At 55.4% G+C, this 27,735-nt stretch overlaps 1 protein-coding gene across 4 annotated transcripts; it reads right to left on the bottom strand.

The window, feature by feature from the left end:
• Positions 1–117: 117 nt before the first annotated feature.
• Positions 118–26,622, bottom strand: LOC116947204 (mitogen-activated protein kinase kinase kinase kinase 5-like). 4 transcript variants are annotated; one of them, XM_032962703.2, is made up of 33 exons: positions 26,340–26,622; positions 24,648–24,705; positions 23,825–23,915; positions 23,570–23,634; positions 23,412–23,467; positions 22,663–22,710; positions 22,144–22,186; positions 21,943–22,015; positions 20,880–21,011; positions 20,700–20,762; positions 19,155–19,236; positions 18,899–19,021; positions 16,092–16,170; positions 15,509–15,567; positions 14,903–14,959; positions 13,666–13,733; positions 13,041–13,079; positions 12,735–12,776; positions 12,439–12,481; positions 11,452–11,734; positions 11,129–11,268; positions 10,958–10,999; positions 9,489–9,573; positions 8,953–9,032; positions 8,745–8,805; positions 8,233–8,350; positions 8,065–8,123; positions 7,820–7,923; positions 7,232–7,409; positions 6,824–6,892; positions 6,110–6,202; positions 4,945–5,071; positions 118–4,675 (listed from the first exon to the last, which is right to left on the bottom strand). In XM_032962703.2, the coding sequence occupies exons 1-33, from the start codon at positions 26,445–26,447 to the stop codon at positions 4,585–4,587; spliced, it is 2,859 nt and encodes a 952-aa protein (XP_032818594.2). In that variant the 5' UTR covers positions 26,448–26,622; the 3' UTR covers positions 118–4,584. The 4 variants fall into 4 exon arrangements, with proteins under 4 accessions (XP_032818594.2, XP_032818596.2, XP_032818597.2 ...); XM_032962705.2 differs by lacking the exon at positions 12,735–12,776; XM_032962706.2 differs by lacking the exon at positions 14,903–14,959.
• Between the last annotated feature and the right edge of the window lie 1,113 nt (positions 26,623–27,735).

Raw genomic sequence — 27,735 nt, 5'->3', positions numbered from 1 at the left:
TTGCAGTCACGAAAGCTTTAAATCGAAACCAAGAATATAATCTACGAGTTACTGAAGCCCCCCGCACGCCTCTGCTCTGCCTGCAGATCACGAGTAGTTGAGACCGGCACACAGGAGTCGACTCTTGATAAACTCTCTTTATTTGCCCGTTCAAGCACGGGTGGATATTGCAGTAAATCTGAAATATTCAATAGAAAAATTGTTGAGCTCATGATTATTAATGACGTGGTAGGGGGGGCGGGGCTTGTCCCATTGTGGAGTAACGTCACCCGTCAATGGTTATTGTGGAGGGATGCGGCATGTGGAGTGACGTCACCTGCTCATGAGTATTAATGTAGGCAGGAGTGCAGCATGTGGAGTGCGCGACCTTCGTGTAAATTTCTACGCGCGCATGAATATTAATGAGGGGGGCTCTTTTGCAGTGACGTCACGCACGGATGTCGCACTGTGCTGCGTATATTTATTTTTTTACCGTCACTTTCTGTAAAGAAACGTCATATTTGAAGCGACTTTGCATAATAAATTATTTAATTGTGCTCAACCTTCCTCTGCGTTCGTGTAAAAATTCACCCACTCATGAATATTAATGAAGAGGGGGGGGGGCTCATGTGGACTGATGTCACGCGAGAGTGGGCCTCATGTGGAGTGACGTCACGCGCGGGACACACATTCTTGAATCGGTTCACAGGGCTCGCACATGTCTCATTAAGCCGTGACCCCGTGGGTCATGTCACAAACTCGCAGCGCTGAGCCGAGATACGGCCGAGACATTTGGTTTGAATCCCGTTTTTTTTTCCAGGGACGAACTAAACATCACAGTGGAGCACATTAAGTGCATATTTTCACAGGAATCGTTTTAATTTGTGATAGAAACATGAAACTTGCCAGATATTCACAAAGGTGCGCCTTTAAAAAAAGGCAGCCACGAAAAAAATATATATCAGTGGTGACCGTCTTTGATGTTTTTCTTCAGTAACCACAGAACACTCGCCAAATGTTGACGCCTGTATCACAGAGGGCTGTTCGTGATTATTCGATTTTTTCATGTTGTCTGCGCCACTTAATCGGCTTTTACCATGGGGAAAACGGAACCCCAGGTTTTAAACGTAGTGCAGCTAATTGTGATCGATCCACTGCTGGACGAGGACCGTCCCAAGCCGCAGCCACCCTCTAACGATCCTGATGTAACAAATCCATGCGTCTTCTGGATATTAACCGATGTAATCGCTCCATCCTCTCTCAGTGGACATATCCGATACGTTCCAATCCACAGCTGCCACTCCCGTTATTATTATTCTTGCCCGCCGTCCACCATCCGATGTTCATCCCATTCAAATATCCCCCCCTCCTGTGAACATTCGTGAGATAATTGCTCTCACTTAACCGACCACTGAACAGCTCGCAAAGTCTCCTCGACCCCGCGGTGGACACTCAACAGACACGGCCCTTCTCCAGGCGCTCGGTGACCTCGCGATCTCTGCTGACCAGTGGGTCCACGTCTCTGCTGACCAGTGGGTCCACGTCTCTGCTCACCAGTGGGTCCACGTCTCTGCTGCCGCTGGATTTGTCGGTGGGTTGACGCCACTGATGGCACCATGCTGTTAATACTCTTTGGTTCTTTCGGTAAAGTCACGTAGGTATAAAAAAATAAAAATAAATGTAATCACGACGTTTCGGGCAGCAACACATGTGTCCGTCATCAGGTGGGACAACCACAGCAGGAAACAATTGTTTTGTTGCGCCTGAAACGTCGTGATTAAATGTATTTTATACCCACGTGACTTTACCGAAAGAACCAAAGAGTATGGATCCCTGCAGTCAGGAAAACTTCAAATCTAGATTGAACCATGCTGTTAAACCGCCTGTAGATGGAGTGGTGTAGTTGGTGGTGTAGCTGGGTGCAGTGCAGTTGATGAAATTTGTCGTGTCGGAGATGCAGTGTTGCAATTAGCGTAGTTAAAAGTGTAGCGTTGTGGTATAGTTAGCAGTGTTGTTGGCCATGTAGTGTAGTTGATAAGTGTAACGGTGTAATTGATAGTGTGACAGGTTTTAGTTTATAGTGAAGCGGTGTAGTTGCTAGTTGGCCGTGTGAAGTCGGCGTGGGGTTCCCGGAGTAAGGGAGGCGTCACGACTGCGGTCCTCATTGTATTTTACAATATTTACACAGAACACGACACATGCTGTCGGGAGGCGCGCTGCCCCCACTCCACTGTGTAACAGAACCCCGACCCTCGCGCCCCCCCACCCCGCACCCGCGCACTCGCAAAGCGCATTCAGTAGTGTGTGGAGGTTGCGGGAACATGGTTGCACGCGTCTGCGCGACCTCCGAGAAACGTTATGTACATTGCTATGCTATACAAGCAGCCCCCTCATCCTCCTCCCCGTGAGAGGGGTCCGCGGTCAATGCAGAGTGCAACCGAACTCCACCCTCAAATTTACTCAGTTCAACCCAGTCACACTCAACTCATCCCTAACTCAATCCAACTCGACCCTAACTCAATGCAAATCAATTCCACTTAATTCAACCATCAACTCCACCGAGCTCAATTCCATACAAGTACTCAACTCCACAGAACTCAATCCAACTCCACTCATCGCTCAACTCCACCCATCTCAACCCTCAACTTCACCAAACTAAACTTCATCTCAACTCCCCCCAACTCAACTCAACCAAATGCAACCAACTCCACCCAGTATGCGGACTACAGCCCCGCGCAGGCGGGGAGAGGAACGTGGGGTGGGGGCGTGAGGGCGAGTGAGGAGGGAGACCTGGTCCATGTGAACACCACAAGCCGGAGGCACCGAACACTGAGGGGCCATACATCACAATATAAAGGACAAGCAGCGTGTGCACGGTCACCACCAGACAACCAATGCTATCCCATAGCCATAACCAACCAGCCAGCCACCACCAGTACGAGCTATCCCACTGATTAAAACCAACTCGCCAGCCAGAACTAGCCATACCGATGATCATAACCCAGACCAACAAGGCAGCCACGAGTACTCGCCATCCCACTGATCACAGTCCTTACCAACTAGCCAGCCACCACTAGTACTAACCATCCCACTGATCGAAACTCAAACCAACGTAGCTAGTCACGAGTACTAGCCATCCCACTGACCATAACCAAATAGCCAGGCACCACTAGTGCGTGTCATCCCACTGATCATAATCCTAACCAACTAGCTAGCCACGAGTACTCGCCATCCCACTAACCCTAACCAACAAGCAAGCCACCACAAGTACTAGCCATGTCATTGACCCTAACCCAGAGGCATGTATTGAGGAATGCAACTTGATTGATTAAAGTCTATTCCTATGCCCATGAAAATGGAATAAATTACTCATCTTCACTCATGTTGTACGAGTGGACCCGCTGCATTACTAATAATGTAAAGAAATTCATGCATTCTTGAACCAAACCGCAACCCTAAAGTGTGATATTTAATTCATGGGCTCCTAGCACCAGTGTTTCACCAGACCCCACTTTCAACTTACGGTTGCTTTCGGTAATTAGTGTTCACACTGCCAGCCACCCAGGCCACCACCTATGTGGACCCAGTCCCCGCCTCACCCGAACCCACACGCGCCGTGTCTCACGAGGCCTCCAAATAAGGGGAGTTGACTCGTTCCAATACGGAAATAATTATTGCATAAACCAGGACGCGAAGGTAGTGTGTGTGCGCGGCCATGGGGACGGGACACGTCGCCCACCCCCAGGCTGTATGCGTGCAGGGTAATGCGCGCGTATACTGCATATACTGTAATATAGACTGCGTGGTACGTGTACAAAACGCTTTTGCCGAAGAGGAGAGAGTTGCCTTGGCAGCCGATGGCCTTGGTAGAGACCTGACCACCGACGTGGAGGGCTCCCCACCCAGCAGAACTTTTAGCCATATGCCACTGCAGCCTCGCTAGCCATGCGAGGCCGGCGAATTTTACTGACTGCACTTACAAAATTATAACTTGTTACATGTCTATATATTACACTCCAGCAAAGTGCTCGGATTTATACTTCTCAAGTACACCTGCCACCAATATTAAATATTAGAGAGCTCTAAAACATATCGGCAATAAAATTTTCAACAAATCTATAACTTTGATAGACCTTACGCTTTGGCAAAAGGTGAAAATAAACTTAAAAAAACGAAGCGTCTGTGTGGGGGGGGGGGCGGCGTGGGGGCCCTGCACGTTTCTGCGTCGTGATGAACGGCGGCTGCGGGCCCTGGGGGCACCAGTCCATCCCGGGGTTCGGCCCCATACGGGCACCTCGGGGACCCGTATAGAGAGGGGCCCTGTCCACCCCTCGCCAACGCAAGTCACTTGGCACCGAGCGGAGGCCCCGTTCCGGCCCCTTCCTATACGGTGGCGGCGGGGCCCCCCGTGTCCCCTGCACTCCGATCATCACGGGCCCTCCCCCAGGTCGGCGCGTGTGCCGTGAGGCCACTTCCCTCGTCGTTTCATGAGCGATTAGGCGCAGTTCCAGTGGCAAGCGAAGCTCCGGCAGGGCCACATCGGGAAGGGGGGGGGGGGGCAACGTGGGGCAGGGGGGGGGGCACACGAGGCCCCAGGGCCCTTCCTCAGAAGCTGTTCTCGTGTCCTGCCAGGATGTAAAGGTTGCTCTGGGCGACCGGGTTGTCTGTCGGCCGGCTCTCGAGCACCACCACCCTGCTGAGGTATGCGGCACATGCACCGCAACGTCACACGCGCTCCGCACCGCACCACACCGGACACGGTGCGCACCACACGCGTCACATCACACCACACATGGCACACGACACACAGCACATCACACTCCAACCACACCACACCACAGGCAGCACACCAAACCACACGTAACACCAGACCAAAAAGCACAAAAACCCATACAGGATACCCAACCAGCATCCCACCCAGCACACCACCCACCACATGGCTCCCGGCACACCGCGGGAGCTCACCTGTCTGAGCCCAGCATGCGGAACACGCGTGTCTGGTCGCCGATCTCCTGAGTGATTTCGTTGGTGCGGAAGCTGCGGCCCTGCATGCCATGCTTCCAGAACGCCAGCACGCTGTCCTGCAGGCATACTGTGCACAGTGGTGGTGGCACAGCCGGTCACACCAAGGGTCATGCAGCGAGTTATACAGCGGGACACACAGCGGGGCACACAGCGGGAGACAGCGAATTACACATTGGGTCACACAGTGGGAGACACGCCGAGTTACACAGCGGGAGACACAGCGGGAGACACAGCGAGTTACACAACAGTTCGCACAGTGAGTTACACAGCGGGAAACACAGCAGGTTACACAGGAGCGGGAGACACGGCGAGTTACACAGCGGGAGACACAGCGAGTTACATAGTGGGTGACACAGTGGGAGACACAGCGGGTTACACAGTGGGAGACACAGTGGGTTACATAGTGGGTTACACAGGAGCGGGAGACACGGCGAGTTACACAGTGGGAGACACAGCGAGTTACACAGTGGGAGACACAGCGAGTTACACAGCGGGAGACACAGCGAGTTACATAGTGGGTGACACAGTGGGAGACACAGCGGGTTACACAGCGAGTTACACAGGGGGAGACACAGCGGGTTACACAGCGGGAGACACGGCGAGTTACACAGTGGGTTACACAGCGGGAGACACGGCGAGTTACACAGTGGGAGACACAGCGGGTTACATAGTGGGTTACACAGCGGGAGACACAGCGAGTTACACAGTGGGAGACACGGCGAGTTACATAGTGGGTCACACAGCGGGTTACACAGCGGGAGACAGCGAGTTACACAGTGGGAGACACAGCGGGTGACACAGCGGGAGACACAGCGAGTTACACAGCGGGAGACACGGCGAGTTACATAGTGGGTGACACAGCGGGTTACACAGCGGGAGACACAGCGAGTTACATAGTGGGTGACACAGTGGGAGACACAGCGGGTTACACAGTGAGACATACAGCAGGTCACACAGCGGGTCACACCACAGGCCGTACAGCGAGTTACACAGTGGGACAGACAGTGGGTTACAGTGGGTTACAATGGGTGTCACACATGGGGTGACACAGCGGGGCCGCGTGATGCGTGCTGTGATGCATGCCGTAAGCTGTGTCGCATCTTACCGATGCAGTCAATGCGGAAGTTGAAGAGCAGCTCGGTCGCCATTCGGCGACTGGACTTGAGGCGTCCCTGCAGATTCACGATCTGTACACACCCTACACACAAACGCACGCATTTATACACATGCACACAGACATGCACGCACACACACGCACGCACATAATACACACACATATGCATATTATACACACAAACAAGCACATGATACACGCACACACATCATGCACACAAAGACAAAGATCCCCCGCATAGCCTCAACAGACTTGGGGGGCAAATGATGTTAGGAAGCACCTATGAAAGCCGGCACGGCACACAAGGGGGTGGATGGCCAGCACTACGCCTGGCCGTCTTTTGTCTCCTGAGTAGGGAAGATTACACACTTCACCAGGATCTCATTTGAGGCTGAGTCGACCTCGGGAAAGCTCAGCACCAGTTCAAATATTCGTCACTGGTGTTGGCCTTGAGTGGGAATCGAACTCGGGTGGCTGGGTTTGTATGTATGTATGTTGAACTTCTTTCGCACCGTACGTAGCCAACCAGGCTAACCACTACACTACTGCTCCCTATTATTCACAAACGTGAGGACAGACACGCACATGGACATGCATGTGCGCACACATGCATGAATGCATGGCAGTCGTGTAAAGGGAGGGCTGGATGAAGGATGATGGGAGGGAAGGGGTGGGTGAGCGTGAGAAGGGAGGGAGTACACTCACTGTCAGTGCACACCAACAAAGTCTCCTTCTCCAGCTGAGTGACGTGCACGTGCTCCAGGGGGGCGCCGCCTGCATCCCAACACAGCGTCACACCGGCACCACCTCGCTCACGCCTCCACGCACACACACACCCTTCCGCTCCTCCACACACGTTCACACACACACCACTCTACTCCACACACGTTCACACACACCCCTCTACTTCTCCACACACGTACACACACACACACAGTCATCTACTCCTTCAGACATGTTCACACACTCCTCTACTCCTCCACACACGTTCACACACACACACTCCTCTACTCTTCCACACATGTTCACACACACACACCCCTCTACTACTCCATACACACACATATCCAGATCATGTCACCATGGCCGTGGTGCAGGAGGTTGGCCTCGTACCGGTGCTGGTCTCGGTGAACCAGGAGGAGGCCGAGTTGAGGTTGATGGTGTCAAGCCGCACGGCCTGGCCGGGGTCGGCGCCACGGCTCACCGACACGCACACGAGCGGGAACTCGTGCTCCGGCACCACGAGCAGCTCGAACACGCGCAGTGGCACCGGCAACCGGAACTCAAAGTGCTGCTTACGCACACACGCAGGTGTACACAAAGACCCCCGGTATAGCTTAAACAAACCGTTGGGGTAAGTGCTGTTCGCAAGTTGCACCTACGAAGGCCGGCATGGCACACAAAGGTGTGGGTGGCCAACACCACACCTGGCCCCCTTTGTCTCCCTAGTGGTGATGTTTACACACCGCACCAGGTACTAATTTAGGGCTGAGTCAACCTAGGCGAGGCCCAAGACCGGTGCAGATAATCGTCACTGGTGTTGGCCTCGAGCGGGAATTGTACCCGGGTAAACGATTTGTAGTGCATGTGTACACAGGTTTATAAACACACACGGGCAGGTGTACACGCACACACGTGCGTGAGTGACGCGTGCACTCAACTGCTAAGGTGGCGGCGCTGGGGAGATTTGCGACCTCTCACCTTGATGAGCATGAAGCGCTGCATGGGCTCGTACCACTGCAGAAGTATGATGCCCGACTGCAGCGCGCCGCACAGGTACTTGTTTCCAGTGCTGGGGTTACGCACTGCGCTCACACACGCACGCACATGTACACAAAGACAAAAATCTCCCATATAGCCTTTAACAGACCGATGGGCTAAGCGCTGTTAGTGAGCGGCTATTCAGGTTGGCAAGGCATACGATGGGCGCGCCGCTCACACCTTACCTACGCAGCACTTTTGGCAGCCTTTGGTGTCCTGGAACTTGGTCGAAACGGCAAATTTCCTGCACGGGGACAGCACAGCCAGACGAGACCAGTTTGAGTGGTGTGTCGCGGGTGAGGCACATGGGGTGGCGTCAACGAGTTGTGCGGGGCGAGGCTGCCTCCCAGTACCGTGGTATGATGCGGTCGGGGAGGCGGTGTGTGGGGATGTGCATGGGAAGGCTGTGCTGCCTCCTCGCCTGCTCAAACAGGCCGAGTAGGCTGTGCGAGTAGAGCTGGGACGTCTTTCCTGCACGCACCGCCACACGACGCACAGCAACCACGCACAGCAACCATAGCCCCCATAAGGAACCCGCCACCACACACGCACACACAACCACTATAAACAACCAACACAGCCACCCCAAGTTCACACACAACCACCTTACAAAGCCATCGATGCGCAGAACTACCCCAAGCACTGCAGTAGGGAGGTGAGATCTGGAACTCCCTTCCACCAGTCACCCATGCTGCTGGCTCCCTGTCCCTGTTCAAGTCCATGCCTCTAGACCTCCCTCCTCCTGTCATCTGCCTATGACCGCCTCTGTTGAGAAGATAGCACTCCCCCCCCACTCAGCCTGTGCAGCATGTTGAGATGCGACTGCATTTAGATGCCGAGTATAAATTGTAATAGGAGCACTTACCGCATATGGACATGAGCACATTGTTGACGACGTAGAGCCAGCAACAGCGGCGGGGGTAGAGCTGCAACAACAAGGACACAGAGTCACAACAACCCTCCTACCCCCAGGTGTTATCTGCTGGTGTGGGGCAATAATGGAGTATTGGGGTGCGTGCGTGGCGTGTACCGTGGTGCAAGGTGCGGCGTGTGCTGGGTGCGTGGGCCACCACCTGCTCCATGCTGGCCTCGTGCAGCTCGTTGAGGTTGAGGGTGTAGATGCCCTCCTCAGCCCCGAATATGAGGTGCTGGTCTGTGGACACAATGACGCGACTCGCAGGACGCTCTTTCCAACGACCGAACAGCAATATCCAACGTCCGCTATGAAGTGGATGACGCAGAGTACCACCGTGGGTATTACACACGCGCCAGAAATGACTGGTGCGGCCGCCGGATTTGAACCGTGAACCCTTGCAACATGCGGCGAAAGTTCGCCCGCTTGGGCCGCGCCACCGCTCAAGCAGCTAAGTGGCCGGCTGACGCGCCATTTGGTGAACAAGTGCGGTGAGGGATCTGCAACCTGAGACCAGTTAAAGAGCCGGGTAGAGAAGACATCCGCAGCAAACGGCCAGGGAGGGTGGTGATTGTGTGCCGGCTGCCCTATATGACATCGTTACAATTGCCTGGACCACAGCAAAGGTTCTCCCGGATTGGAAATATGCCCTGGTGGTGCCCCCCTTTGTAAAGAAGGCACGCGTGCGTGCGTTACCGCGAGTCTCGGGGTTGATCCAGGATGACGCACAGTTGATGTGGAGCGGGCAGCCATTGAACACCTTGGAGAAGCATGCGCCCATCTGGGAGGCAAGAGAGAGTGCAAGTCGCCAAGCAGCACCCAGCACAGCACCGCCCTCTGCCCAGTTCCCACTCACTCACCCACGCACTCACTTACCAACTCAACAACAACAATCGCCATTCGCCACTAAGTGGCGATGACGTCACCACGACGCTTGTGCCAGGCTATGTGCACGTTGAGGCCACGTGAAATGTTGAACGCCCGCTGGTAGGAGGTCACGGGGCAGACCCAGGTGCCACGGATCGACTGAGATGACTGGCTGATGCACCACCTGTGCCCCCTACTGTGCCAACTTGCTGTGCTTTAGCCACCTGGCGCTCCGCTCGTTGTTGTGAGCATCACTCCTCCCCCCTCCGTTGTTGTTGGAGGGCGACTGCCTCCAACTGCCCAGTAGCGTCCTTCACGAGCCTCCTCCACAGAGGTCGATCTTGACACCGCTGGTACCAGTCATCGGCAAGTCCACTCAGCTCCACATCCTCCTGTACCACATCACCCCATCTCTTGTCTAACCCGTGCCGTGCCCGTTTCGCCCCCTCTATCCGGTCGAACAAAAGCTGTTTAGATATGCGGTGGCTAAGCATGCGGGCTACATGACCCAGCCAATGCAGCCTTGCCTGCCGGAGGAGCTCACCGATGGGACTTGTCCAGATCTTTCAAGGATTTGTGAGCTCCTCACACAATCCAGCCTGGTTAAACCCAGGATGGATTGTAGGCAGGCCAGCCTAAATGTTTCTAACCGGCGAAGATGTTCCATTAGGGGGGTCCACGTTTCGCAAGCGTAGAGAAGGGACGGAATGACTGTGGCCGAGAAGACCTGAAGCTTCGTGCAGAGCGACAGGCCATGTAGCTTCTACACAGCGTTACGCAACCGATTAAAAGATATTGCCGCTCGACTGATTCGGAGTGAGGAGACCTCTGCTGTCAAACTGGAGCCGGTCATGAGCACACTGCCCAGGTATGGGAAACTCTCCACTCTCTCCACAACTGCCCTATCACCAATTGGGAGTTGTGGGGGTGGAGTCTCCGATGGTACATAATACCCAGGCAGGTGCTTAGTTTTGGTGGGGCTGATGGTAAGTCCCCACCTCTTAGAGGCAAGCTCCCACTTACCAACTCACCCACTCACTTACCCACACATCCAATCATTGACACACCCACTCACCAACTCATCTTTCCGCTTCTTCCCTCGCCCTGCTCAACTTTGTAATTCCGTACTCCTATCATCGTCTCTGTTCCTGACAAGCTTTTACGATAGTAACTTCACTCAATTCAAAAAATGTGTATCACCCTTATCCGTGATAGTGCTGCTTGTTGCTGGCCCCGTGACGATTTGGGCCTGTGCCCAGCTACTGTGTTTAAATGACAATGATGATAATGAGACTCACGTGCACTTTCGGAGTCGGTGGGAGCCCGTTGATGCTCTGCTTCTGCAGGACAGAGGTGGGGGGGGGGGGGGGGGGGTGGCGGGGGGGTTAAGAGAACCTGGGTGGGGGGCAAAAGCCCCTGGTGTCCCAACCGTGCTTCACAAGGCGTTCAATGCCACACAATCCGCTCACCTGGGCATCCATTTTGTCTTTGTCCCCTCTCAGAGTCCGGGGGGGCACGGTGGGGGGCACGGAGGCCCCCTGCGAGTCCCGCTCCACCTCCACCGCCGCAGGCGACGCCCCCCGCTCACCGTTGGGCAGCACTCCGTTCGCTGCACGTGCCACGCACACACGTGTCGCACGCACGTCACGCAGGTTCCGCACACATAACACAGCATGCACACACAACACACCATGCACACACACGAGTCACCACAGGGCTCAACTCGCGCCACCGCATCCTGTGCCGGCTGTGTGTGTGGGAGGGAGGGGCGGAGGGAGGGTGGGAGGCTTACTGGAGGTGTCGGGGGAGCCCTGGGGTGCGAGCTGCGATGGCCTGGGGGGCACTGCCCCCACGGTCGCCGATTTTTCTTCTCCCTCGACGGAGGTTGGAGGGGGTCGGGGAGGTCCTAGCGGCCGTGGTGGGGGGCCGCCCCGGGGGGAAAGGCGGGGAGGTGGTGGCCGTGGAGGAGGGGGGGTTCCGCGCATGCTCCCCGTGCCCCCCGGTGCCACGCTGCGGGTGGTGGCGCACCGCTCCTCGTCCGGTGTGCTCTCCTCTGAGCTGCCGGTGCCACGCGCCTGTGGGGGAGCACACGCGGTGGTGCGACACCCCCATCACATACGGCGCCACAGTGACACAACCATCAACGGCAATGACACGGTGGCACTTCAGACTCAATGATAGGAGCGGTGGTGTTGGTGGTTCCATCGGTGAGCTTCTCCGGTAGCGAGGCTGCGTTGGCTGGGTCACGAAGCCCACATACCGAGCCACCGCATGCCTAAGCAGCTTCTGTTTGACCGGAAATATGGGGCTAAACGGGCGCGGCATGGGTTAGAATAGAGTTTGACTGATGCGGTAGAGGAGAATGTGGAGCTGAGTAGACTTGCCGATGACTGGTACCAGCGGTGTAAACATCGATCTCAATGGATGAGGCTCGTAAAGGATGCTACTGGGCAGTTGGAGGCAGTCACCTTCCAACAACAGCGGAAAGTGGAGGACCGACACTCACAATGCGCAGAGCGCTGGGCGGCTAAAATACAGACATTTGGTACAGTGGAGAGCACAATTGGTGCATGTGCCAGTGATCTGGATCTGTCCCAGGACCTCCTGCCAGCAAAGCCTTTAACGCTTTTCGTGGCCTCAAGATACACGTAGCCTGGCACAAGTGCCATGGTGACATCACCGCCACTTAGTTGCGAACGTCATTTGTTGTTATTGGTTGTGACGGGCGGTGTAGGTGGTGATTGTGGTGGTGTATTGAGTGGAGAGCCGGGGGCTGTACCTTTGTGGGGATGGGTGGCGGTGGCGCCCGCTTCAGGGTGCAGCTGGGATCACACGCACACGGATTCGCGGTCAGTGTCGCCGCAGTGAAGGCGAATCAGCTGCTCCCTCCTGCGACTCGACTCCTCTCGTGAGTCATGCTATCCTGGCCTCTCGAGTTCTCGCCTTGTTTACCAAAATCAACTTGAACCGAACACAATTCAAATCACCACCAACACCTCCTGTGGCCCGAGGCTCCCACAAAAATACTCAACGTTAGTCACGACAGTGGAGGTTAGAGGTTAGAGGACAACTTACTGTTCAGACTCATCATCGTCATCCAGGTGTGTCATATGACCCCTGGAGAGGACACGGGGGGCGGGGGTTTAGGGTTAGTGCGAGCAGCTTCACGGCTTCCAACGGCTGTTAAGGCTCCTCACCCGCAACCCCCACTGCGCACGCCACACCACAGCCAGCACGATTATTTAGGAAGCGAAGCGTAATCTGTGGACAACGCGTCGGCGGGATGGTGACGTCGTTAGTGAGAGCGAGAAACCCCGGATCTGAAACCCTGGCACTGTACGCAGGGGAATGACTAGGTAAAGCGGAGCGCGGATCTTGTACCTCTGCTGTAACTCCTCCTCCACAGACTTGAGGAGGCTCCTGCCAGGGAGGATACGGGGAACGGGGAGGAGAGGGCAGGGTAGGGTGGAGGGGCGGGGCAGGCACAGGGAAGGGCAAGGCAGGGGAGGGTAGGCGGTCACCTCCGATCGGTTGAGGTGTAAAGCATCGTCAAAAGCTGGTACAACACAAGCCGCTCCCCCGGGTAAAGGAGACTGCTTGGAGCCGAGCTACGTTGCGGCAGATGCGGGATACTGGGGCCTACAGCACGGGCGAGGCGGTGCATGGCAGCGTGTGAGGACGTGTGTGTGTGTGTGTGGGAGCATGTGCGAGGATGTGTGCGAGCGTGTTCGAGGGGATGAGTGCATGTGAGTGTGGGGCGCGTGCGCGAGGATGTGTGTGTGTGGGAATATGTTAAATGCTAAAAGTCATATTTTTATGAGGGAGTGTGTGCGTGCGAGTGAGCGTGTGTGTGCATGCATGTTGAGTGTATGTGTGCGAGTGAGGGAGTGAAGAGTTTAGTGCGTGAGGCATTGAGGGTGTGTGTGTGTGTGCGAGATAGAGTGCAGGGGTGTGAGTGGCGGAGTGTGAGTGATTGTGTGAATGCGGGCGCATTGCGGATCCTCACTTGGAGGACGTGGGTTCCTTGGGGTAGGTTGACCACCCACTGCCCAGCTCATACTCCTCCTGCATGTCCTAAAACGCACAAACACATGCACACACGGAGGGACACACACGCACACACACGGACACACGGACACACGCACGCACACGGAAATGCGTGCATGGACACCCGCACGCATGGAAACACACACAGGCACACACACGTACACACACGAGGACAGGCCAACACACGTACGCGCGCACACACGGACACAGAAACAATGCCGTTATCCACATGCACAAAGCGAGGGCCGCAGCACGAACAGAAGAACGACCGCGTGCATACGACTCTCCCATCGCTCTGGAGGCTGACGCTTCAATCACTGCCTGAAACAAACCTCACGATTATAGCAGGGAGGAGGACGGCCTAATGAAAGCTGGAGCCTGTCCTCCAGGCCAGTAATTCTCAACTGCAGTCATTCCGACCCCCTCTAGATAAGGGCTAACGCATTTCAGGAATCGAGCGAAGTCATAATAAGAGCTTGGGAAAAAATAAACGATGAGGGGGAATTCCAAAGTGGAGCAGTGCAATGGAAGAAGCAGCGTTGCGACCTGTAGTGTGGTCGGTGGATGAGTGAGTGAGAGAGTTGTTGTGACGTGCAGTGTGGTGGTTGGTTGAACAGTGTGGATGAGATGAAATAGTCGATATCTTTAAGACCGAGTCGTGAACATGGAAACAGTAACCTTGTTAGTACCGATATAAGAGTGATAAGGAGGTGCCTGACTGCTGCGTGAGCGAGTGACTGGAGTGAATCAGTGACTGCTGGGTCATCAATTAATCAGTGACTGCCTCACTCTGGATCTATCTGGTGCAGTGAGTGCTCCAGGTCATATTTGACAGCAGTAAGAGTTCAACTTGCGACGTGTTTTTGTTCTCTGCGCTGCAGTCGTAGGTATTCAGGGGGTGCACAGTCAAGAGATCAATGGAAAAAAACAGCCAGGGGACAGACGTGGGTGAGCACGCAAAAATGGACCCCGCGCGGCGGTGAGCTCACGGGCCCACGGACAGGCGGACGGACAAACCATGCACACGAATGGGAAACGGAGATGGGCAGTGAAGTGCACACGTGGACGCGTGGCTGTGGCCACAGTGCTGGGGGTCGCACACAAGCGCAAAGCTCAGAATGAGACGCAAAATAAGCGTGGGACGGGTGCACGCACGAGACGCATGGACACGCAGACGGACAAGAGGTGTGCGGTACCAGGAAGGGCCGTGCCGTGAAGTACAACTCGTCCGCACCCTCCTGGCCCGCGTGGGGCTGACTCGCACAGACACATGCACACATATGACACAGACACACAGAGCAGACACACACAGAGCAGACACACACAAAGGGCAGAGACAGACGCACACATATGCAAAAACACGAAACACAAATACACAACATACACAGACACACACAGAAGGCAGACACACAACACAAAAGACACCACACCACCCCACAGGGACACACGACAACACGTGGACACAAATACAAAACCATACACAAATGCACACTTCCATGCTCGTACACACGCACACACACACAGGCACGTGTCACGAGTTATCTTGCAAGCAGTGTCGCTCTTTGTGCAGCCCCAGCGTGCGTGAGTTAGGCTGCAGTCAAAGTTGGAGCTGGCACGATGCGTTAGCAATGAGTGATGTGCCACTCGCCGGGCTCATGTGTGCGTGCATGCACACGTGTGCCGTGTACGTGTTGCCGTGTGTGTGTGCATGTTGTGTATGCGCGTGCGTGCATGCATGTGCGTGTGTGTGTTGGCTGTGCGCGTCTGTGTGCATACCACCGCAGGCTCCCTCCACCACCTACCAGGTCGTGATGTGGCACCGTCTCTTTCCTCAACGGAGGCTCAAAGGTCACCTGGTCAACTGACATATGAGGTAGAAGGGTACACAGGGAGACAGTAGCTGAGTGGCGGTGACCAGGAACGCGTCCCCCCTGCTCGCGAACCTCCCACTCCACCTCCTTCATGGGGTGCGGTGACCCATCGTGGGCTCGTGAGTTGCGAGTTCCCTAAACGGCTTCAGCCCTCCCTGCTGCCCTGGCTGCCCCTGTTGTTATTGAGCCCCGGTTGGGCCTCGGTTGTGACAAGAGGAGCTCTCTCCCTCCCCCCAGTGTCTCCCAGCCCTGACTCCCCCCTCCCCCCAACTCCCCTCTGCTACCCTAACGTAGTCGTTAATGTAAGTCGCCCAAAGAGGGCGTTCACACAAGGAATGGAGCAGTGAAATAATCTCAAATGCGGATACTGGAGTTATATCGCCGAATCATGAGAGATGGTGGCAGCTTGGAGAGGCCTTCGTCCAGCAGTGGATTGATCATGGCCGATTGTATTTAGAAGATTTAAAAATTATAATTTGTTGTGGTGGTTGTGTAGTGTGTCGGGGTGTCTCACATGTGATCTCGGAGCGCGTGCGCTCAGCGCGGTCGTGCTTGTTGTTGGAGGGGATGCGGTGTGGCACCACCAGCGCCGGCTGCACACACCCACACATGAACACAATGATGATGCCTCATTTAGCCTCAACATACTCAACATACTGTTGGGGTAAATGCTCTTGGCCAGTACCTATGAAGGTCGGCACAGCATACGCGGGGGTGGGTGGCTAGTACCACGCCCAGCTGCCTTTGTCTCCTGAGTGGCGATGTTTACACACCCCACCAGGTACTCGTTTAAGGCTGGGAAAACTGAAGCACGAATTATAATCAATTCAAATATTTGCCACCGTTATTGGTCATGAGTGGGAATCGAACTCAGCTAGCCGGTTTCATAGCGCAGTGCGCTAACCGCTACACTGTCGCTCCACATGCACTTCCGCTCCCCACACGCACACAACTGTGTAATACAAACACGCAGGCAGCACAGCAAGAGGGAGCGGTGGCCGTCATGACACAGAAGGGGGGATTCAAATTCGACGTTCCATGTGAATGATGAGAGAACTCATCGCAGCAGGAGAACGTGTCGTGCAGGCTGCACACAAACTCAAAGGCGCGTAGCAGCTCGCTGCTCACACGGAGCAGGCAGGCGCCACCCCCATCCGCACACCCCGCATGCACGCCACGTGACCACCGCAGCGCACGTGCAATGCTCTCAGCCTGCTCCAGACAAGGGCCAATTGTGTGGCCATAGAATCGTTTAGGTCACCAGCACGGAGGAGAGTTAATAAATGTGGCTGTCCCAACAGAGGCAGCGATGAAACAGAGAGACACCTGCGGTTTGGTTTCATCTTCATTAGGACTTATCACTTTAAAATCTAGATTGAAAACTAATTTCGTGACGAATGCTTTTTGTGTTTAGTTTGTTGTCCTTCTCCCGCACCTCCGATTAGCATCGTTGGCTACGTACGGTGCGAAAGAAGTTCAACGTACATACATAGATACATGAGTACAGTAGTCAACAATGTTCACTGAGAGAAGGTGACCATCGTATGAAGGGATGGTCATCGTGAGAAGGGGGATAGAGAAGGGGGCTGTCATCAAAGGCGGGGTTGAGAGGGGGCATCACGAGAGAGAGAGAGAAGGGGGAAGACGTCGTGACACTGGGAGCGTTCACAGTGCCGGCAGTGATGAGGGAAGCGGCGGCATTAGCGTTACTCCACCCTCAATGCAGCCCCATGGGTGGCGAGTTACGGGTTACGGTTACGGGTTAGGGGTTATGGGTTACGGGTTAGAGAGTCATCACTGCTGCAAAACACAAATCAGCTGCTACCTGCAAAGTAGGGGGGGGGCCGCTGCTCTGCACAGTGACGGGGGGGGCTCCAGCAAAGGCGAATGGCCCCCCAGGGTTGACAGGTCCTGGGATGGAGGGCGGATCCTGAGAAGTAGGGGTCCCTGACAAGGTAGGGGGCCCTTGCAGTTTGGAGGGCCCTGACAAGGTAGGGGGCCCTTGCAATTTGGAGGGCCCTGGAAGGGTAGGGGCTCCTTGTGTTTTGGGGGGGCCTGGACGGGTAGGGGGTCCCTGTATTTTCGGGGGGCTTGGAAGAGTCAGGGGACACTGTATTTTGGGGGTACCTGGAAGGATAGGGGGTCCCTGTATGTTGGGGGTACCTGGTAAGGTAGGAGGCCCCTGTGTTTTGGGGGGTCCTGGAAGTATAGGGGGTCCCTGTATTTTGGGGGTACCTGGTAAGGTAGGAGGCCCCTGTGTTTTGGGGGGTCCTGGAAGGATAGGGGGTCCCTGTATTTTGGGAAGACCTGGAACGGTAGAAGGGCCTTGTGTTTTGGGGGGTCCTGGAAGGATAGGGGTTCGCTGTATTTTGGGGGGACCTGGTAAGGTAGGAGGTTCCTGTGTTTTGAGAGGTCCTGGAAGGATAGGAGCCCCCTGTATATTGGGGGCCACTGGGACGGTAGGGGGTCCCTGTATTTTGGGGGGCACGAGGAGGGTAGGGGCTCCCTGGGCCTTGGGAAACACTAACAGGATAGTTGGGCCTGGAAGAGTTATGGTTTCCTGTGTTTTGGGAGTCCCTGGTAGGATAGGGGGGGGCTGTATTTTCAGAGGCCCCGAAAGTGTAGGGGGACCTTGTATTTTTTGGGGTCCTGGTAAAGTAAGGGGTCCATCAGTTTTGGGTAGTCCTGTGAGGGTAGGTGGCTCTTGTATCTTGGGGGGTGCTGGTAAATTATGGTGTTCCTGAGTTTTTGGGGGCCCTGGTGGTGTGGGTGCTGCCCGAGTAGGAAGAGGAGTTTTGAGGGTTTGGGGGCCCTGAGTTGGGGCCCGGAGTGTCGAGGGGCATTTGGGGGCAGCAGTGGAGGGAGTCTTGAGGGTTGGGGGACCTCGAGGAGTGGGAGGGACCTTCACCAGGGAGAGGTTCTTGCGCTGAGAAGAGATGCAAAGTCGGAAGAAGTACAGAGACGTGTACACACACACACACACGTGTACACACACACACACACGTATACACAAACAGGTGCAAACAGACACATATATGTACACACAGGTATACACAGAGACGTATACAGACATACAGAAACGCGTGTTGATGCGCAGGTGGAGGCACAAGCCGGGACACACACACGCGGTCGCATGGGAGAGGATATGGAAAGTAATCCCAAGAGTATGGGGGTGGAGGTTTGGGGGCAGAAGGGGGGGGTGGGAGTGAAGGGGTGTGGGGGTAGCTGAATGGGGCACGGGAGGGTAAGGGACCTGGTAGTGGTGGGGGGTACAAGGCTGTGTGCGTGGCACGTGCGGAGAGTGTGCGGTGAGTGCGGCACCTCAGCGTCCTCGTCGTCCTGATCACACGCGCTCTGTGCCGCGTGGTGCTGCTCGGGGTTGCTAGCTCTCTCCAGCAGCTCCAGCGCCAGTGCGCGGTTCAGTGGTTGCTGGAAGAATGCGTGCTGTACGGGCACAGCGCGACACATCGCACACACCGCACACACCACACCACGCGCATCCCATCAGCTCTGCGCCGCCGCCACGGCAAGTGCCCACCAGGCCCCGTGTGCCGCCCATCTGTGACATCGGCCTTACCGTAAGCAGCTTCTCCGCCGCGGGCCGCTTCTTGGGGTTCTTGGTGAGCGCCAGCTTGATGAAGTTGTGAAAGACGGGCGACCTACACGCGGGCACACAGCCGCCTCGCCGTCACGCGACCCGAGCCGTCACGCTGTCCGCGCCATCAGGGGAGCTGCATGGTCATGGGAGCAGCCAACAGGGGGCAGCACCGTCCTGCAATGGCCCCAAACTCAACAACTGAATCGATTGTCGGTGACCCGGGTCACCATCGTGACCCGGGGGTGGAAAAACCTCCATAACTCCGAAACCAGAAGGCCTATGAAGACGGGAGATGTCACTGAGCCCCATACGCACGCCAAATATGGAAATAAAAAACGCACACAAAACACCCATAAAAAGGGGGGCTGCTGGGGATTTGTGCGTGGCAACGGCTGTTTATTGCTTGTTTTGAAAGTACATCAGGATGCTGGTCTGGTCATTCCCCAGCACGTTCTGCTTCTTACGGGGGCGGCCACCCCCTTGTCTTTGGGAGCGAGACCACTTGGAGGCAATGGCGCACCAGGCGCTCTCTCGGTACGGCCGGCGGTCACGGTCGTACTGGCGAGATCGACATCGTCGTCGACATCGTCGTCATCATCGCTCCCAGTGTCGCCCTCCGGCAGGACAGGGTAGTACCAGCGATGCTCCCAGAAAAAAACCTTAAACTATGCCCGGCCCACCAATATTTTGCGGTGACCCGGGCTACCGCCAATCGATTCAACTGCATAATCCTGGCACGAAACGCATCAGCGATGACCGCCGGGCTCAGCAACTCTACAGATTTAAGCGGTGCGCTTTCAATATTGAAACCATTACCCCAGACCGATTCTCAACCGCTCATCGTACCGCTTGACTCCACAAAAAACTTGAAGATGTTTTTCACAGGTACCATAGGCCTTGTGGGAGTGAATTTTCTTTAGTATTGGTTGAATGCAAGAAAACTGGTTTCGAAATGCATCTCTACGATCGCCAATGTCATCTCATTGCATGACATCAAGTTCCATCAAAATGCCGATGATACACAATTGCACACCACAGTAAAGTCAAAGTTAGATATGGAGAACCTTGGTAACCTTGAAGATTGCTTAATCCAGAAATATCGAAGGTTCTGCTGGTTGGCACTCAGGCTCAGGAAAAAAAGATGTGGGAGGATCAGGTGTGGTGGTCGCAGACTTCAAGATTCAATTTTCTTCTCATCTAAAGAGTCTCGGCACTATACTCGACTAGAATGTAATTTTAGCACCATGTGCAAAATATAGTCAGGTCCTGCAATTATTTTTTCAGGGCTCTACAAAACATTCGACCACTATTGAGTCGTGACATAGCCAACACGGTGCCATGTAGCGTAGTATTGACAAGGCTCAATTATTGCAACTCACGACCGTACGGAAAGTCTGGCAAAAAACATAAGCAAGCAGTATGTTAAGGCTATATGGGGGATCGTTGTCTTTGTTTGCAACGAAAGTGTGCCTGAGTGCGTGTTTGCGATGAGTGACACTGCTGTAGAGATGGCAAGGACTTTACCAGCGACCCTTTTCCTTTAGTTTCGGCGGCTGGTAGCCACTCTTTGACATGAGAAAGAGAACCCTGGAGAGGAACAGAACCACAAAAGACATCATAATCACAACCCAATCACACGCCAGGGGTCACCACGGATAACTACGGGTGGCCGGTGGTGGCTGGGGTGGGGTGGGGACGCGGTACCTCATGGGGTGCAGGTCGAAGAGTGGCGGCTGCAGCTCTGCGAGCTCGATGGCGGTGATCCCCACGGCCCACACGTCGCACTGCTGGTTGTAGCCGCCCTTCCTCTCCACGGCCGCTACCTCTGGTGCCATCCTGCATCATTACAGCAACACACACACCATCAAAATCCAGCAGCAGCACGTTAAAGCGCCATCCAAATACATTATCACAGCAACACCCACAATGGCTACACGCCAAACCAACACTCACCCGCATGAGTGGCACACATATCGGCCGCACCCCAAACATTGCTACACCATCAACCACAACACCTACACATCACCAACTATGCACACAAGCACCTACACTTACTCTGCATTACTCACATGCAAATATACAGCTAGACTATTGCCGAGCACCTATGAAGGCCGGCACATCCCACGATGGGTTTTGTGGCCAGCACAATTAGTCTCCCCACTGGTGATGTTTACATACCACACCAGGAATTAATTTAAGGCTAAGCTATTCCTCACCGATCGTGGGCATGAACTGAAATCGTACTCAGGTTGCCAGGTTCAAGCACAGTGCGACAACAGCGCCACTGCTCCCCAACTCACAGCCACATGTATAGTTGAACAAAGACAAAGATCCCCCATATAGCCTTAACAGACTGTAGGGGCAAGTGCTGTTAGCGAACACCTATGAAGGCCGGAGCGGCACACAAGGGGGTGGGTGGCCAGAAACCACGCCCGGCCACCTTTGTCTCCCCAGTGGCAATGTTTACGCACCGCACCAGGTACTAATTTGAGGCTGAATCGACCTAGGGGAGGCCCAGGACCAGTTGAGATAATCGTCACTGGTGTTGGCTGTGAGCGGGAATCGAACTTGGGTCGCTGGGTTCGTAGCGCAGCGCGCTAACCACTGCATTACACTACCGCTACACTACCTCTTCCCACAGTTAAACACAAGCGCACATACACACACGTGTACAGTCAAAATCCATGCATGCCTTCTCAAAACATAAACAGCCGGGCCTAGCGAGGCCCCCAGGGAGGCCCGGCCTTGGCCGAGGCACGCTGCTCACCAGTACGGCGTGCCGATGAAGGATTTCCTTTTGGCAATCGTCGCAGTTATTTGTGCCGAAACTCCAAAATCAGCTGAACACAAACAGAGAAAAACAGTCACGTGTGGCCAGTCCCAGTGCGAGTGTGGGCACAGGGGCGTGGGGGGCACAGGGGCGTGGGGGGCACAGGAGCGAGGGGACACAGGGCCAAGGCCTCCTCACCCAGCTTGACGTCCCCATGGTCCGTGAGGAGGATGTTGGCTCCCTGCAGGAGAATGCACGGAGACGAACGGCATTACTCTGGACCGACACTGTCATTGCAATTACGTTCAGTTACCCAACAAACCCTCGCTTAAGACGTTTGAGGAGGGTCCTGCTGAGTTATTGCATTCAAAGGCAAGGACTATGCGTTTTCCAACTGAGCAATTGGCAGTGTAATTTTTTTAATTTGGCAAATTAGATTCCTTGACGCTGGCACAAAATGGACAACTTTTCTTTCAATGACGTCCCCTGTGAAGCAGACAGTGCATAGTATTTTACGGTTGCTACACACCGCAGTATTAACAAGGGTGACCTGCCCGAGTCAAACCGCGAACCTCTGCAGCAAACGGGCTACTGCTGGGCCGCGTCACCGCCCCACAGCGGGCAACTGCGCATGGAGACCATCAGCCATGCACTGCACGCTCTGCAGGCACACGGAGGTGCAGTGTAAATGATGAATTGCGAATGCGTTTAGCCTACCTTGATATCGCGGTGCATTTTTCCGCGACTGTGCAGGTACGCGAGGCCCTGCAGCGCACACAATGACACAACCATGAGTGCCGTGAACCCGCGTTCAACGCTCCCTTCTCCTACCAATCGTCAACACACGGCGGGGAAGTGGCCATGGGATCCACACATAGCATCTTCATCATAAGCCAGGGTCTATCCACTGCTGGACGAAGGCCTCCCCAAAGCCGTCGCCATCTCTCACAGTCCTGTGATGCCACACTATCTCATTCCTGCACACGGGCTGATGATTTCATCGCTCCGTCTCTATGGTGCTCATCCTCTCGAGTGCGTTCCCCTTTGTCTGCGATTCCATCACCAGCCTCGTCACCGGCCCCGACCCCATTCTCACCTCGAAGCTTCCTGTCTGAACCCACTTCCCCTACTAACTGGCTAATGTGACATCTGTGATTTGTGTTTGTTCCCTTAATGGGAGTTCCCCTTTCTGGGTCTCAGTAGAACTCCAACATTCACCTCTCCGTGCTTCTTCGCACACACGCACGTAATTAATGTCCACGTTTCTAATCCATACGTCATAGCAGGTAGCATAATGCACTGATTGAAAACCTTCACTCTAGGCACATTGCTGTGTTCTTTTTCATGACCAAGTTAAATTTTTCGAAAACGACTCTCACTGGGTCTTATTTGCCCCAAAAGTTTGTTACGTGTCTTTGTCTTTTGTATATGTGTGCCGTGTGCCACTGTGCTCGCATGTATCCGACCTGCAGCGTTTCCCGGCACATGTAGGCGATCTGTGGCTCCAGGAGAGGTCCGGTCACTGGAAACCAACACAGGTGTAGGGATAACGCACTGTGATAAGTCCAGTGGACTCCATATGAACACACGTCCCAGCGCAAGAACCCATCGTTGTGTGGCTCACCATGGTAAATGTCCTGTAGAGAGCCTCCCCCGCAGTACTCCATGCAAATCCACAGCTTGTCACGCCTGCACCACCAGCACAGCACACATGGCCGCTTGCTCACACACCGCTCACATACACATGCACACTGCTCCCACGTAAACCACTCACACACACAGCTCAGACACACTGCGAATTCACTCTACTTTTGAGGCACAGGCGGTGGTGCACAAGCGCCAGCCAGTCAGCTGTGGGGCTGCGCCAGTTGGCACCCACCTCAGGTAACTGCCGAAGTATGCGACGATATTCTGGTGCTTGCACTCCTTCATCATGATGATCTCTTGCTGGATGACGGCAAAGTCATCTCCTGCAGCACCCGGCAGAGGACACGGAGCGGAACACAGAGCGACGCGTCTCGCGGGAAGGGCTCGGCAACAACGCGGGTTCGGAGCCTCGCCCAGGCCCCAGCTCACGCCTGCGTGCTATGGTGGTGGAGCCGTTCGCACCTCCTTGCGGACCGCATGTCATTCTCATTTCTGCCCCGAGTGGTAATCGGGACCCCTGCCCCACCCCAGGACCTCCACCCCCCTCCCCCATACTAAACAGTCCCCGGCTCAGGGCAAACGCAGTCATGCCGCCGCGGTGACTCGTCCGCCGTGGTTACGCAGCATCCACGACATCTGATCGCTCGCACGCCAGCCGCATTCCTCGCTCATTCCTCCCTCCTCCAGGGACGGGCCCCGCGGCCCCCGCGCTATTCCGAGCACCCAGGAGGAATGCCGGGGCAGCGTGCGGTGTCACCTGCCGCACGCCATCCCGGCCACACCTGCCCAGGGTGGCTGCAGCCCACCGGCCCCGGGCTGGCGTGCTAGCCCTCCACTTGTGCCGATAACGTGACTGACAGCGGCCGAGGAATGTGGGTGATGGCTACTGGGCCTCCAGAGGATGGCGGGGGCCGGGGCACGGTGCGGGTCTCATGGATTGAGGAAGTGCGGGTAGGAGGATGAAGTCACGTGAAGGAGGGAAAACACGGGCAGCAGTGGGAAGCACGGGGCAGCAGGAGCAAGATGTGGGCAGCAGGGCAAACGGACAGCCTCACCCTGCTCCAGCTTGATGACTTTAATAGCTGACAGGTCTGCCGAACGCATGTTCCTCGCCTGGAATGTACACACACAAGCACAGACACACATTAATACATACACACACATGAATTCACACAGGGACGCAAACATACCCACAGATAAGTATATACACACACAGAACAACACGTCGTCTTATATAATAGGGACAAGTGTTGTTAGCAAGCCACCTGTTGATGTCAGAAAGGCAGAAAGGCACATGAAGGGGCTGGTGTGGCTGACACCCCATTCAGTTGCCTTATATACACATGGACAGACACGCAGACACAGGGACAGACACGCAGACACAGGGACAGACACAACCAGCCACACAGGGACAGAGACACAGGGACACACAGGGACAGACACGCAAATACAGGGACAGACACACCCAGCCACACAGGGACAGACACACAGACACAGGGACAGACACACAGACACAGGGACAGACACACAGGGACAGACACACAGACACAGGGACAGACACACGGACACAGGGAAAGACACACCCAGCCACACAGGGACACACATGGACAGACACGCAGACACAGGGACAGACAGGGACAGACACACAGACACAGGGACAGACACACAGACACAGGGACAGACACGCAGACACAGGGACTGACACACCCAGCCACACAGGGACAGACACATCCAGCCACACCGGGACAGACACACAGACACAGACACACAGGGACACACATGGACAGACACACAGGGACACACAGGGACAGACACACAGACACAGGGACAGACACACAGATACAGACACACAGATACAGGGACAGACAGAGACAGACACATCCAGCCACACAGGGACAGACATACAGGGACACACAGGGACAGAGACACACAGCGAGGCACATGGGGACAGAGACACACACAGACACGAACAAACACAAAGAGACACGGACACATAACATACTCAGTCACACACACACAAACGTAAACATAGACTCGGTAAAGACACACAAGTACAGACATGGACAGAAAAACACGAAACAGACGCACTCTGCAGGAAACACAAACACATGGAAATAACTGAACGCACTAACACGGGTTCCCCATACGGAGTCAAACCCAGGTCCTCGGCACTGGCGGCTTCCAGACATCAGGACGCAGCGACATCGCGATAGATGACTGGAGACACGGAGACAAACGATACGTGGAGACAGAGAGAGACAGAGAGAGAACCGCGGACAGAGACGAGAGATCAGGAGACACCGAGACGTGAAGGGGGGGGTAGAGACGGGAGAGACTCGAGGAGACAGTCACAGAAACGAGGTCTCAGGGAGACAGACGAGGAGACATTGGGGGCAGGGAGACAAGCAAGAAGGCAGGGAGACGGAGAAGCAGACAGACAGTGAAGAAGGGACATGGTGAGACAGGCGACGGAGCGATAGACAACCAGGGAGACACTGAGACGGTGGGTGGGTGGTGAGGGAAGCAGATAAACAGAGAGACCTGTCCACAGCAAGACGCCGAGACAGAGACATTGGGTCTCGGGCAGACGAGGAGACAGGCAGACAGCGACGCGAGGAGACGCGCAGACAGACGTAGTGGTTATCGGGGTAGACGGGGCCCGAGGCCGCGAAGCCTCGCTCTGTCCTAGCGGCTCCGCCCGGGGCCGCGGTCTCCGCCGCCGCCCCCCCGCCGCGGCCTCCCCTCACCTTGTAGACGTCGCCATAGGTACCGCTGCCGATCCTCTGGATGATCTCGAAGTCGTCTTGGGGATTCCGCCTCGAGATGTCGAGGCCGCTGCGCGTGGCCCCACTCATGGCGGGCGCCGCGCCGAGATGCGCAGAGCAGAGCCGAGGACGCGGGGCCTCACGGCCTCACGACGCCCCCTGCAGCCCGAGAGGGGCCGGGGTAGAGGGGACGGGTGGGGTGGGGTGGGGGGACACGGGGCCCCGAGAGGGGTCGAGGGGGAGGGGACACGGGGGCCCCGAGGATGGTCACAGGGCCCCCCGAATGAATGGAAAGGTGGTCGTGGTGTGGGAGAAGACACGGGGTCCACGAGAGGTACGGGGAGGACGCGGGGACACGCGGTCTCGGTAGGGACGGTGGCCAAAGGGCCCTAAAAAGGGACGGGAGAGCCCGGGGAGGAACGGGGACCCCTGTGAACGCAGGGACTCCGATAGACGCAGAGACCCCCCCCCCGCCGCACCTCACCCCGACCTGTACACACTGCAGCTGGGCCCCCAGGGCACCAATGATGACTGTTTGCCAGAGCGAGGCTGTCCCATGCTCAACAACGGGCAGGCTGTCTGAACACGTCCGCCCATTCCAAACCACGGTTGCGTCACCTGTGTTGCACATGCCAACAGCAGCCCTTGGTCAATCCACTGCTGGCTAAGTGCCTCCAATACGCCATTGGGGGTCGTGGGGTCGTTCGAGATGCTCCCACCAACGCAGCGGCGCACGGTCGTGGTGGCCGAGCAGTATCCAGGACAAACCTCCGCGTGCTTTGTCCTGGATACTGCCCACGATGCACCTTGGGGGGCCACCTGCTGCGCACGTGGCCAGCTGTGCATGTCATCCATCCAAGCCGTTTCGTCTCATCCCAGTGTTCATGACCACCACACACTGCAGGCCACAACAACTCGCTCGCCTTGCCACACACAGCCAACATTGCAGCTCACTTCACTTCTCTTCCAGCTTCATCCTTTCGCACCTGCTCCACTTTGGAATTCCTTCCCATCGTATTCTCCCCCCCCCCCCCCCAATATTGCTCAACGTGACCTATTTTCTGACAACTTTGATCGTGCTGTTTGTTGCTGGCCGCTTACCGTTTTAGATTTTTTTTTAAACAATCGATGGGTCAATTCCTGCTCAGCTTCCGACATCGGGCGAGGTCGGGCGCATTGCGAGGTGACTTTGTCATTGCCGCGCAACAAGCTCTGGAGTTTTACAACAGTCGAGTATAGAGTCGGGCTGAACGATTTGGGATTATTCTGACAGATATTGTGATTTGATTTCATTTCAATATTCACTGGGTAATAGATTTAAAACATGTGATGGGAGCATTACCACATACCATCAAAATATAAACTGCTCTATATATTC

The sequence above is a fragment of the Petromyzon marinus genome, chromosome 29, assembly GCF_048934315.1.
Source record: "Petromyzon marinus isolate PM22_M1 ecotype Great Lakes invasive population chromosome 29, UKy_Petmar_22M1.pri1.0, whole genome shotgun sequence".
Taxonomy (NCBI): Eukaryota; Metazoa; Chordata; class Hyperoartia; order Petromyzontiformes; family Petromyzontidae; genus Petromyzon; species Petromyzon marinus.
This window is presented reverse-complemented; position numbering and strand designations above follow the sequence as displayed.

What these genes read in the sequence shown, in the direction of transcription:
- LOC116947204 (XM_032962703.2), bottom strand. Translation starts at nt 26,447, where the DNA reads ATGAGTGGGGCCACGCGCAGCGGCCTCGACATCTCGAGGCGGAATCCC. An exon ending in CCTATGGCGACGTCTACAAG is followed by an intron (nt 24,706 to 26,339) that starts GTGAGGGGAGGC and finishes TGTACATTCCAG; the next exon opens with GCGAGGAACATGCGTTCGGC. An exon ending in TGTGCTCATGTCCATATGCG is followed by an intron (nt 8,351 to 8,744) that starts GTAAGTGCTCCT and finishes CGGTGCGTGCAG; the next exon opens with GAAAGACGTCCCAGCTCTAC.